Source organism: Protomyctophum parallelum, assembly GCF_964188405.1.
Source record: "Protomyctophum parallelum genome assembly, chromosome: 9".
Lineage (NCBI taxonomy): Eukaryota > Metazoa > Chordata > Actinopteri > Myctophiformes > Myctophidae > Protomyctophum > Protomyctophum parallelum.
The window spans coordinates 10,880,792-10,893,580 of record NC_139706.1 but is presented as its reverse complement, the minus strand read 5'-3'; the positions used below and the strand labels follow the sequence as shown (position 1 = coordinate 10,893,580).

Below are 12,789 nucleotides of genomic sequence, written 5' to 3'. Positions count from 1 at the left end.
AACAACCGCTCTGTCTATAGAACGGTCCACGGGTGCATTACATTTTAACCTTATACACCACACATCCCCCGCCCCCCGCCCACCACCATTTCTCCTCCTCCAGAGGGAAAACGTATTGCTGATTTAAAACCAGACAATTAAGTGTATTACAGGTCAAAATGAAGCCACGGAGAGAGCTGTTGAGACAGTGTGTGGGCGTAAACTCTGGCAAAGTCTCATCAAGTCATATGATTCACTTCTTGGCCTTCACAGTGAGTCCATTTGGACCGAAGACCTTGATGTGGTGAAAAGAGAGAGAGAGAGAGAGAGAGAGAGAACCCATTTAACACAGTAAAGGGCTCATAATTTCACCTTCGCTATTTATAACAAGGTATAGTCAATGACAGGCAAAAACCACCCCCTCCTCTCTTTCATGGGCTTATACCACTCATACCGGTAGGTGCCATCATCAGTCACATGCTGTTAGGCTCTCAGAGACTACCCTAACCAGTGCATTTTTCCATCTAATTTGTCCCATCAGAAAGAATTGCCGCTTTACGTATGCCTCGCATGCTTGACATTTAATTAATGTTTCAGCATTGTGGGCGAGTGAGTGAGTGAGTGAGCGAGCGAGCGAGTGCTGACAGCAAGCCAATAACACTGGATCTCTCCAATCAATTGTCACAATGCCATCATTGCTCCTGACATTTTCTCTTGCTATTTTTCCCCCAGTGGAAGAGTCACACAGTCACCAGCCTTTTCATAGTTTTTACAATCATTTGCATACATTACAGTTAATTCTATTCTTAGAGTGAGCATAAACTAATGCAATCTTCTGATCAGTCAACTGTTGTTTGATCTACTACTGTGCCGACATGATATTCTTCTGCCTTTCTCATAGAATTTTAATGAAGACCAGATTAAAGAGCATTGGAACAATACACAAGATACAGTATAGATAACACAGCATTTCACACTCAAACAGCTTTACTAGAGATATCCAAACAGGCCACAATAAGTGGGTATATCATTTGTAAAATAGGGACCATTCTCTGCAAGCTAACTAATGTGGCTTAGCCACACCCATGTTTTTTTTCTCCAAGTCCAAGCACTTTCATTTACAATTTACAATGTAGGCATTTAGCAGACACTCTAAATCCAGCGCAATTTACAGTAAGCAAGAACAAAACATGGTAATACATCAAATACACAAAAGTCATCATTATCATACGTAAGCTAAGAACCTAACAGTGGAATATCTATATAATGAAACTATGCGTATACACTAAGGCTAGGCCCCTCCCATTGGACCACGCCAATCCTGATTGAATACGTTAACTGTATGTCCAATGTGCACATGCATGCAATGGGATGTACACATTTTAAAGAGTTATCCTATTACTCAAAGTTTACCCACATAATAATTCAGGTAGTTTATTTACAAAAACCCACAGGTAATATGGTCCAGTAGGATATAGCAACCAACCAATCCACTTTATTTATAAAGCACATTTTTATACAACAAGGTTGAAACAAAGTGCTGTACACAAAGGACACAATGCAGTGGAAGCAGCAACTCTTTATCAGTATGTTCAAATGCCAAGGAGTACAAGTGAGTTTTCAGACGTGATTTAAACACAGACAAGGATTGAGAAGCTCTGACATGAGGTGGAAGTTCATTCCACAGTGTGGGTGCTACAACAGAAAATGACCTATCCCCCCCGGGATTTCAGCTTTGATTTAGGGATCTTGAGAAGTGACTGGTCAGTCGACCTCAGGGCCCTTGTCGATACTTTGGGAGTTACAAGTTCCGAAATATAGACTGGTGCCAACCCATTTACAGACTCAAAAGCAAACATTAAACTGGATCCTGTAGCGCACAGGAAGCCAGTGTAGGGAGGCAAGGAACCATGCTCCCTTTGAGACAGGCACTATGAAAGGCCTGATCCTACATGTAAGTAGTGTAGGCAGTACCTATAAAACTAGTCTAAGAGAACACGTTTTGGAAGAAATAGACTAATAGAGGATCGACATACATATACCAGGTTAGAGCTATATGGGCCACCATGGAGAGCAGGCACACTTAAAGGGACACTTCACCCTTTTTGCAAAAAAATATATGTTAAGGACGTTTAGAAGCTTTAGAACACTTTCCTGGAGATCTTTATGTGTGTAATATGTGGTTTTAGATATTTTAGATTGTAGCAGTGAGCCTGTTGTCTCTGATGTCATGGTGGACACTGGTCTCACTTCCTTCCTGGACTACATGTTGTCTCAGTAAGACAGCTCTCCCCCTATCCACAAGGAGGAGCAGTGCACCAAAGAATTATGGGAATTGTAGTCCAGGAAGGTAGTGAGACCAGTGTCCATGACATCAGAGACAACAGGCTCACTGCTACAATCTAAAATAACTAAAACCACATATTACACACATAAATACCCCCAGGAAAGTGATCTAAAGCTTCTAAACGTCATTAACATATATTTTTTAGCAAAAAGGGTGAAGTGTCCCTTTAAGAAAAACAAGTGGACACACCAAACTAGGCAAGAAAGCAGAGCATTGATGATAATGAAATGCAATGAGTCTAAAAGCAGAATACCACTTGTCAAACCCCAATTATGCCCATGCAGAAAGTACAGGAATCTCATTAACATTATTTATCTCTGCAGTTGTTAAAAGTACAATACCGTATGCCTTATTCCTCCCTTCTTGCTTTTATTAATTGATGCTGGCAGCAGACAGGCCGCTGTACTCCTGCCAGTCTTACCTCCTATCATGACACTGGTGCAGGTGAACATGACAGATGCTGATAGCCCTTAATTTGTATCTTGCCCCAGATCTGCACTGTAATGAGCGCTGAGGCCAATCAATAATTCACTGCTGTCTGCATGAAAACAGGGTGATTAGCACGTGGGGTAAAGTAGGAAGAGGAGTGTAATCACTGACTTGTGTACACACCACTGTGCTTGCGACTGCGTGCGTGCATGGTGGTGGTGGGGCAGAATCTACCGTACAGTTTAACATCATTGTGATGAAAATCACAATATGTTTTGGATTGCATAATATGCAAATGTATCCTTGCTACACCATTATCTAAGGTCATCGAGGTTTCGGGTCTCGCAACATCATACCCCTCACTCAGGTGACCCAGCCGGGGTGATCAAGTCCCGACTTACGTCCCACAGTAGCTACCCCCGATCAGTCCCATTATTGTGATAAAAATCACAATATGTTTTGTATTACATTTTACATTACATATACAAATGAGTCCTTGCTACACCATTACCTACTCGGAACAAATGACCACAGATTGCTGAGATTTGGGATTTTAGGAGAGGAGGAGGAGAAAACATACTTCATTAATTTACTACAGAATTACACTTTTAACTCTTGGCAGCATCACTGTTCTCATTTCACTGCAGATAGTTGAGTGATGCAAGATTTATGTACCTGGTTCCGCGCCAGTGTCTCTCGCACACCGAAAATAGCAGATCTACAATCTCACAATGTGTCGCCCTGCGACACATTGTGAGCTTGTATATCTGCCAATTTCAGTGCAAGACACCGGCGTACAACTAAGTATAACTCAGGCAGGCTAGAGGAGGTTATATGTTCCATTCAGCCAAACCCCTGCAGGTACCGTTTGTAATTAGCTTTGTCTTATCGAGGTCATCACAACTCTTTCTATTCAGCAGTGTGCTGGATAAGCAATATCCTTGGCTAGTATTTCCATTAATTTGCTATTTCATTTCATTTCATTTCAATTTTTTTATTTTTTATATATAACCATATTATATACTTACATAATAGCTCACCTTGATTACGACTATATATGTTTTTCATCAATAGCTCGCATTTTCCCTTTATAGTGAATTTCACATTGTTCTATTGTGCTTGTTAATAATCCATTAAACACATTCATTGACCTCTCTGTGGTTGGCTAAAGTATTCAATTTACTCTCCCCCTCCCCTCCCCCCTCTTCCCGCCTGCGCCCACAGTTCCCCCAGAGGACCCGGTGATAAGCGGGGGGCCTGTGGTGAGCCTGAGAGCCGGAGACCCCCTGAATCTGACCTGCCATGCCGACAACGCCAAGCCGGCCGCCTCCATCATCTGGATCCGCAACGGAGAGGTCCTCAATGGGGCCATGTACTCCAAGGTAGGCATAGAGGTGTGTCTCATTCCCAGGTTTGGATTACTATGGTGCATGGTGCATGGGGATGGGAAAGGGAGGAAAGAGTGAGGTGGGGCGTGGGGTGGATGGGTGGGTTTTGTGAGATGATATTTCATGAGATGATGTGCTTTTATATGTTTTATAAGATGGTGTTCAAAGCAGACGTGACAGAAATACATCTCTGGGAAATAGCCAGGACAGTATTAGGAGCATACTACTATGCTGAATGGGGAATGACAGTCTCTTCAACCAGGCCTTGAACTCCAGGGCAGACACTGAATGAAGCGTGGGTCATTTTGCAATCATGATTCAGACGGTCATTCAGCTGGTTCAGATCTAGAGTGACATAGCAGGACCTAGTACAAATAGTTCCCGAGCCCAGACAACATTCCAGTGATCGTGAGAGGAGATAAGTGCCAGTCCACAAACTAGGGAGAGTGGATGGTGACAGATGATAGTAACACAGATTTGAATTTGCTTGCATTAAAAGACAGACTGAGCCAGGGGGGAAAAGGTTTTAAAATGTCTGCTACAAGTAATACAGGTTTAAAATCTGATAAAACGACAGAAAATTAGACCACAGTATTTGCTCGTTTTCCCCCTTCCTTTCACCTGCGTTTTTCATACTGTTGTTATCCACTTTGCAAGGGCTAGGCATTCATCAGATGTGTCAGAGTGATTGCCTGAACCATTGTTAGGCTTTTGCCTCAGCGTTCAGGCTGCTCTTTTGATTAAAATGAAATCCAGGGTGTGCCTAGGATTTCTAAGCGATGTTTCTCCTTTTTGCCCAGAAAATACGTCAACTCAGACAGCCAGATGGTGAGATCATGAAAGTGTCACAGACTTTTTTCCCTGTGCCTTTTCCAGACAGTCTCTTGTGTGTCGCTCTCTTCTTCAGTGCCATGTGATTTCTTCTCAGTGTTCCAACCTAAAATAATGTGACCTCTCGCATGCATAATTTTCTGGACCTTTTTCATGGCACATTATGATACTCAATAACAGTTTGTTCATGTATCAACCACTCCGCCGCACACATACCGCCACCCAACATTTACTGCATTCTTGTTACATTACTCTTCCACTTCAGGCAGGGTCGTTCCGAAAATGCGGTTTTCAGCCATCATAAGATAATAAGATATCACAAACATGCTCTGGCAAGTAACAGTTTGAGAGACTGATGTTTGGTTTTACAGCATAGTTGCACATACAACATTCTAAGCCCCATACCTAGTGAAAATAGTCTAACTTATTTCCGGCTGGCCTGCCATTGCTGCCAATACCGGCTATGAATATTGCCAACGTTTTCTGAATGCCAGACCCCACCCACTCAGTAATCTGCTAAATAAATTTGCCCACCAACAACTCCGGCTCGCTCTGTCAGTCTCAAAGCCCTGAAGAATGTTGTACAGCCAGCCCTAGAAGAAGTTTTAAAACCGATTACATGCCGCCATCTGGTGGCTAAACTCGGTGGTGTTGCCAGAATCCTGCTAAAACTACATTGTTTTGATAGATGTGAACTCCTTTGTTGAACCAGAAGTGATTGTGTGATGACACATAGTCTGTGCCGTCTTCTCTCAGTGTAAAAACAATGGTTTTGTACTCGCGAGGTCGGATTAAAACATTTATAATAATACATTGCATGGATGCACCTGGGACATGTGATTGTTTGATCCGTGACGCGTCAATGTGACGTGTGCGTGCCTGCGTGTGCTGACGTGTGTTGGAACTGTTGCAGGTACTGTTGCAGGTACCAAGTACAAAGTTTCTTTCAGTCCCTGATATCTGGTACTCATATCCCCGGACGGGTATGGACTAGTAATAAATAACACTGTGGCTTTTGCAGTACTAATGAACGACTGCCGCAGGATCGATGCAGGATAAGGGCCTTTTCAAAATACCTGTACAGCATCATCAACGTGTGACCCCATTCCACTGACATTAACCCTCCAAGACTCCGCAGCCACCTTCTGTTCCCATTTTAAAAAGGAGCACAAAGCAGAGTATCCTCTTTAGATCGCTAATAACGGCCTCCCCCGATTTCCACTCTTTCTACATGCTGTCTTGTTCCATTATCTGTCTTTTTCCAAAGGGCAGATGAATGCCATTGATTGGGGCCATGCGGGGACATCCAGGGGTATAACTGGACCCTTTTGGGTCTGTGCAGTAACTCTGAGAGTATACAAACGAAACGGGTCCATTTGGTTCCCTTTGTACTGTCTCAGAGTTAAATAAACAGTGTAGACTTAAGGGTCCCAGAGCTGAAATCGAATGGAGCATATGCTCATTATGCCCGTGGCCTAATGCATATGAAACTGGGGGGATGTTTGAAATGAAAGAGGTTGAGAATCACCAGCATAAAGGCGTTGGCAGAGGTGGATGAAGGGCCTGCTTCCACTGCCTCTTCAGAGAAAAGGAAAGAGTGGTGCAGGACCTTCTGTGCTATAGTTAGCATCCAGGGGTTGAAAAATCTATACATTTTCTAAAATGTGTTATTCAATAACACATTTTCACAACATTTCACAATGTGATATCACCTATTTTTTCATTTGGTTTTAAATTATTTATTTTTTGAGGGGCGCTAGCCCCTCCTACATAGCTTTTGTCCCCACAAAATGTCTGCAACACAAACATTAAATGCCATTGACAATGAAGGGCAAATGTACATGTACGTCATTTGTCCCAACACGTCTCATATTTACGTCACTTACCCTTACCCTGACAAAGTCTTGTATAGCCGAAACGCGAAGGTCTGTTTTAATGATGCTGTTACAATAAAGCCTTTTTTCACTTGACTGGAACAGAGTGCCTTGGACCTCTTTTTTATTCTTTCATGTTTCAACCCTCGCCAAAGAGCACCTATTTTCAGTTGACAAATACAAGGACCACGGCAGTGCTTCTTTCCTCTATTCAACTATTTTCACTTGCTTTTGAATAGAGGTTTTTGTTATTATTCTTAGTACCGTGGAGCGGTAAGCAAGCTTCTTACCAGAAGGTCAACGGCTCCAGTCCTTGGTCTAACTGCAATCTACCAGGGCACTGCTACACAGCATATGAAAGCACATAAAAAAACAATCCACATTGACCAGATAATTTGTGTATTGTAGTTTCCAACTGGTTTGATGCTTTTGCGTTACTTTGTCTGCCTGTCCTGACTACCCTCGCTTTGCATCGTCATTACAAACACTTTTGTTTTCTTCCTTTATTCGCCCAGTGTAGTAGCTGAGCACAAGTGCTCATTTTCAGCAACGCCCTGCACATAGAAACACACAGACACACACATTAAAACCTGGGAGCTGACCAGTACAACCACAGTCTTATTTTGTTGGCCACTAAGCAGCTCCACTGGAGCAATAGACTGTGCGGTAAGCCCCGCCCGCTCGCTCAGCTGCCTCGATACCGTTGTTAAGCAGGACAAACATCAGCGATCCTCCATTGAGCACCGTGTTATGTCTGCGTTTTTCCGAGGAATAGAAGCATTCATATCAACAACATTCATACTATAATAACGCCATGGTGAAACGTTGCTGTTGGGCGTCCTGCAACAGTGCTTCATAGGCACGCAGAACGTTTGGGGCATTTTCTTTTTATTCCTTTCCCGTGGGTGAGCACAATGTTTACATTCTAGAGGAGGAAGCGGCGGTGGCGTCACTCGTTCACCCTCCCTGCTACTATCATACTAGTATTAACGTCAACTTTTACTAAACAATGGTTAAATCAATCGTCTAATAAACAACAAACAACTTACCTTGGAGCAAATGGTGTGCTTTGTAACTTTCTAGTTGCTTGTGTTGGACGGCAGCCACATAACTGTCTTCAACCACAGGCTCCAGTCACGTCCCCTCCCACTGCGGTTCAGAAAAAAAAGAACGCTGCTTACCCCCTTCTGCATCCAAAAAGTGAAGGTCCGCTAATGGTCTAAACTATTTTCTTTGCCGTTCCTAAATTCAAAATAGTTTATACCATTAGCGGACCTTCACTTTTTGGATACAATGTGCAGAAAATGGTAAGCAGCGTTCTTTTTCTGAACCGCAGTGGGAGGGAACGTGACTGGAGGCTGGAGCCTGTGGCTGCCGTCCGAGTCCGACCAACACAAGTAACTGAGCGTGGAGATTAGAAAGTTACAAAGCACACCATTTGCTCCAAGGTAAGTTGTTAGTTGTTTATTAGACGATTGATTTAACCATTGTTTAGTAAAAGTTGACGTTAATACTAGTATGATAGTAGCAGGGAGGGTGAACGAGTGACGCCACCGCCGCTTCCTCCTCTAGAATGTAAACATTGTGCGCACCCACGGGAAAGGAATAAAAAGAAAATGCCCCAAACGTTCTGGGTGCCTATGAAGCACTGTTGCAGGACGCCCAACAGCAACGTTTCACCATGGCGTTATTAGAGTATGAATGTTGTTGATATGAATGCTTCTATTCCTCTTCGGAAAAACACCGACATAACACGGTGCTCAATGGAGGATCGCTGATGTTTGTCCTGCTTAACAACGGTATCGAGGCAGCTGAGCGAGCGGGCGGGGCTTACCGCACGGTCTATTGGGGGTTCAGTGCCTTGCTCAAGGGCTCTTCAGCTGTGTTGGGTGGGTGAGTGATGACCAATCACTTTCCGACCCAGATTTGTCCTGCCCGTCTGGGGAATGGAACCGGCATCCTTTGGGCAACAAGGGCGCTCCTCTAACCTACAGTACGTACATTAATGTTGGTTCGGCTGGTTTTGTTTTGTCCAACGCAAAATAGCGTGTCTGTCCATGAGGAGGACGAGGGAGGAGAGATCAATCTAGCCTACCAAAACAAACATAAATTTATACTTTTGCGTCGCATATGAAAAGAGACTGAAAAAGAACATGGTTATAATTAAAGACATTGTTCCCCTGTGTGCATAGCGGAGATTTGCACTTATCCAGGTACAAACTAAAAACTTACTGAAGCTAAACATTCACTTTCTACTGTTTCCATGGTTATGTAGGCCAGGTATCTGCAACCTTTTTTTGACATGAACATGACATGTTTTAATTGTCTTGATATAGTCCAGTACCTGCCTGTAGACCCTATCGCAATTTGGTGTTGGGGGAATTTCTCACTTGAACTAAGTCAATGGGTCCCTAGACATGAAAGATCAATGAGGTGCTTGTCCGCCATAGTGCCACGAATGGCGCAATGGCCACATCAAAAATGGCCGCCATCGGCTATGATGAAAATCCAACCTTTTTGTTTTTTAGTGTTTAAGCACATGTAATACATTCATTTTGACTAATTGTGGTGTGTGGAATTCATTTCTGATATTGTTTTGATGATTTGGGGTGATTTTGACCTTGAAAGGTCATAGTCAAGGTCATTTTGCTATTCCACAGACCTTGGCCATAACTTGTCCATTTTTAGGAGTAAGAACAGGAACAATAAGTCTATTTCAACTAAATCTGACTCTTAAAATTAATTTCTGATATTGTTTTGACCATTAGGGATCATCCTGTCATTGAATTATTGATGTTAATGTCATTTTTCAATAATTCGATTATGATTCTTTAGTCGCTTTTACTATATATTTTCATGATTTGTTTTCTTTACATAAACAAAATACATGGGCATGAGAAAAACAACAACAGCACCATATGTGCTGTGTGAATAAGCCCATTGTACAAAATACTCTGTCCATGGCCCAAATGAGCCAATTCATTGCTATGGCAACCCCATAGTGGAGGTAAGTCAATATATCATAAGAATCGTTCACTTGATGGTACAAGCACCAAATTTGGTACACAAGTGCTTCAGAACCTACTCTCTCAGAAAAGTACGTTGTCCACTTGAAAAAACTAAATGGCCACCATTTTTCAAGATGGCCGCCAAATGAAAAGGGCCTTTTGTGGCAGTTCTGGACAACCGTGGGTCCGACCAACTCGAGACCGGGCACTGCACTCCCTGTGTGTGTGTGTGGAACGTGTGTGTCGAATTCGGTGAAGTCGGTGGGGCAAACGGTTCTCGGGTTACATGGATTACAGATGTACAGACACACACAGACTTGAATATATGTCAATGGGCAATGCCCATTGGGTTTTTTTTTTAGATGATGGGTAAGAAGAGAGAGATGTGATGTCAGGTGGTGTGGGCTAAGAAGTGGTCAGGGCTAAGATAAAGTATATGAGATGTACAGTAAGTGCAAAGAGAGATGGTGAGGGAGGGAGAAAATGATTTGTACCAATTGACCAAACAGTAGACAGTAGTGTATCACGTTAAGGTGAGTATAGAGATGGAAATGTTCTAGCAAGTGAAGCCAGTGTATTGAGAATATGGGACATATGTGTCAGGACTCAGGAGTTATTTGTGACAGAAGGCTACCAGTGAGAGGGAAGATGTATACGATGGTAGTGAGACCAGCCATGCCGTACGGTTGGAAACGGTGGCACTGATGAAAAGGAGGCACAGCTGGAGGTGGCAGAATTAAGGATGCTATGGTTCTCATTAGGAGTGAAAAGGAAGGACATTATCAGAAATGACTGAATTAGAGGATCAGCCCAGGTTAGAAGGTTTGGGGATAAAGCAAGAGAGGTGAGGTTGAGATGGTTTAGACATGTGAAAAGGAGGGATGAGGGTACATTGGGAGAAGGATGCTGAAGATGTAGCTGCCAGGTAAGAGGATGGCCAAAGACAAGGTTTAAGGATGCTGTGAGAGATGACATGAAGGTGGCAGGTCACAGAGGAAGATGTAGAAAACAAAACCAAAAGGGGTCCTCCCCTTTTCCCTGTGCGTGCACACACACACACACACACACACACACACACACACACACACGGTACTCTACAGTACACTACAGTATGTTACAGTACAGTATGGTAAAGTACAGTAACGTGCGGTACGGCATGGTACAGTATGATACCATAAGGTATGGTACAGTACAGTATGATGCCGTACAGTACAGTAAGGTACAGTATGATACCATACAGTAAGGTACAGTATGGTACAGTATGGTACCATGCAGTACGGTACAGTACAGTACAGTACAGTACAGTATTGTACAGTATGACACCATACAGTAAGGTACAGTATGGTACAGTATGGTACCATGCAGTACGGTACAGTACAGTACAGTATTGTACAGTATGATACCATACAGTAAGGTACGGTACGGTATGGTATCATACTGTACCTTACTGTACTGTACGGCATCATACTGTACTGTACCATACCTTATGGTATCATACTGTACCATGCCGTACCGCACGTTACTGTACTTTACAATACTGTACTGTAACATACTGTAGTGTACTGTACAGTACCGTGTGTGTGTGTGTGTGTGTGTGTGTGTGTGTGTGTGTGTGTGTGTGTGTGTGTGCACGCACAGGGAAAAGGGGAGGACCCCTTTTGGTTTGGTTTTCTACATCTTCCTCTGTGACCTGCCACCTTCATGTCATCTCTCACAGCATCCTTAAACCTCGTCTTTGGCCATCCTCTTACCTGGCAGCTACATCTTCAGCATCCTTCTCCCAATGTACCCTCATCCCTCCTTTTCACATGTCTAAACCATCTCAACCTCACCTCTCTTGCTTTATCCCCAAACCTTCTAACCTGGGCTGATCCTCTAATTTAGTCATTTCTGATCAAGTCCTTCCTTTTCACTCCTAATGAGAAGCATAGCATCCTTAATTCTGCCACCTCCAGCTGTGCCTCCTTTTCATCAGTGCCACCGTTTCCAACCGTACGGCAAATAACTCCTGACACATATGTCCCATATTCTCAATACACTGGCTTCACTTGCTAGAACATTTCCATCTCTATACTCACCTTAACCTGTTACACTACTGTCTACTGTTTGGTCAATTGGTACAAATAATTTTCTCCCTCCCTCACCATCTCTCTTTGCACTTACTGTACATCTCATATACTTTATCTTAGCCCTGACCACTTCTTAGCCCACACCACCTGACATCACATCTCTCTCTTCTTACCCATCATCTAAAAAAAACCCCAATGGGCATTGCCCATTGACATATATTCAAGTCTGTGTGTGTCTGTACATCTGTAATCCATGTAACCCGAGAACCGTTTGCCCCACTGACTTCACCGAATTCGACACACACGTTCCACACAGTGGTCTCGAGTTGGTCGGACCCACGGTTGTCCAGAACTGCCACAAAAGGCCCTTTTCATTTGGCGGCCATCTTGAAAAATGGTGGCCATTTAGTTTTTTCAAGTGGACAACGTACTTCTCTGAGAGAGTAGGTTCTGAAGCACTTGTGTACCAAATTTGGTGCTTGTACCATCAAGTGAACGATTCTTATGATATATTGACTTACCTCCACTATGGGGTTGCCATAGCAATGAATTGGCTCATTTGGGCCATGGACAGAGTCTTTTGTACAATGGGCTTATTCACACAGCACATATGGTGCTGTTGTTGTTTTGCTCATGCCCATGTATTTTGTTTATGTAAAGAAAACAAATCATGAAAATATATAGTAAAAGCGACTAAAGAATCATAATCGAATTATTGAAAAATGACATTAACATCAATAATTCAATGACAGGATGATCCCTAATGGTCAAAACAATATCAGAAATTAATTTTAAGAGTCAGATTTAGTTGAAATAGACTTATTGTTCCTGTTCTTACTCCTAAAAATGGACAAGTTATGGCCA

General features: G+C 43.0%; 1 protein-coding gene across 1 annotated transcript in view; it reads left to right on the top strand.

Annotated features, from left to right (window-relative positions):
- Positions 1-12,789, top strand: part of kirrel3b (kirre like nephrin family adhesion molecule 3b) — a gene marked incomplete at its 3' end in the record, with an annotated part of 258,801 nt that overhangs the window by 178,105 nt on the left and 67,907 nt on the right. Inside the window, exon 4 of the mRNA XM_083772969.1 lies at positions 3,980-4,137. Within this exon, the coding sequence (XP_083629095.1) occupies positions 3,980-4,137 (158 nt within the window). The remainder of the gene's footprint in view (positions 1-3,979; positions 4,138-12,789) is intronic.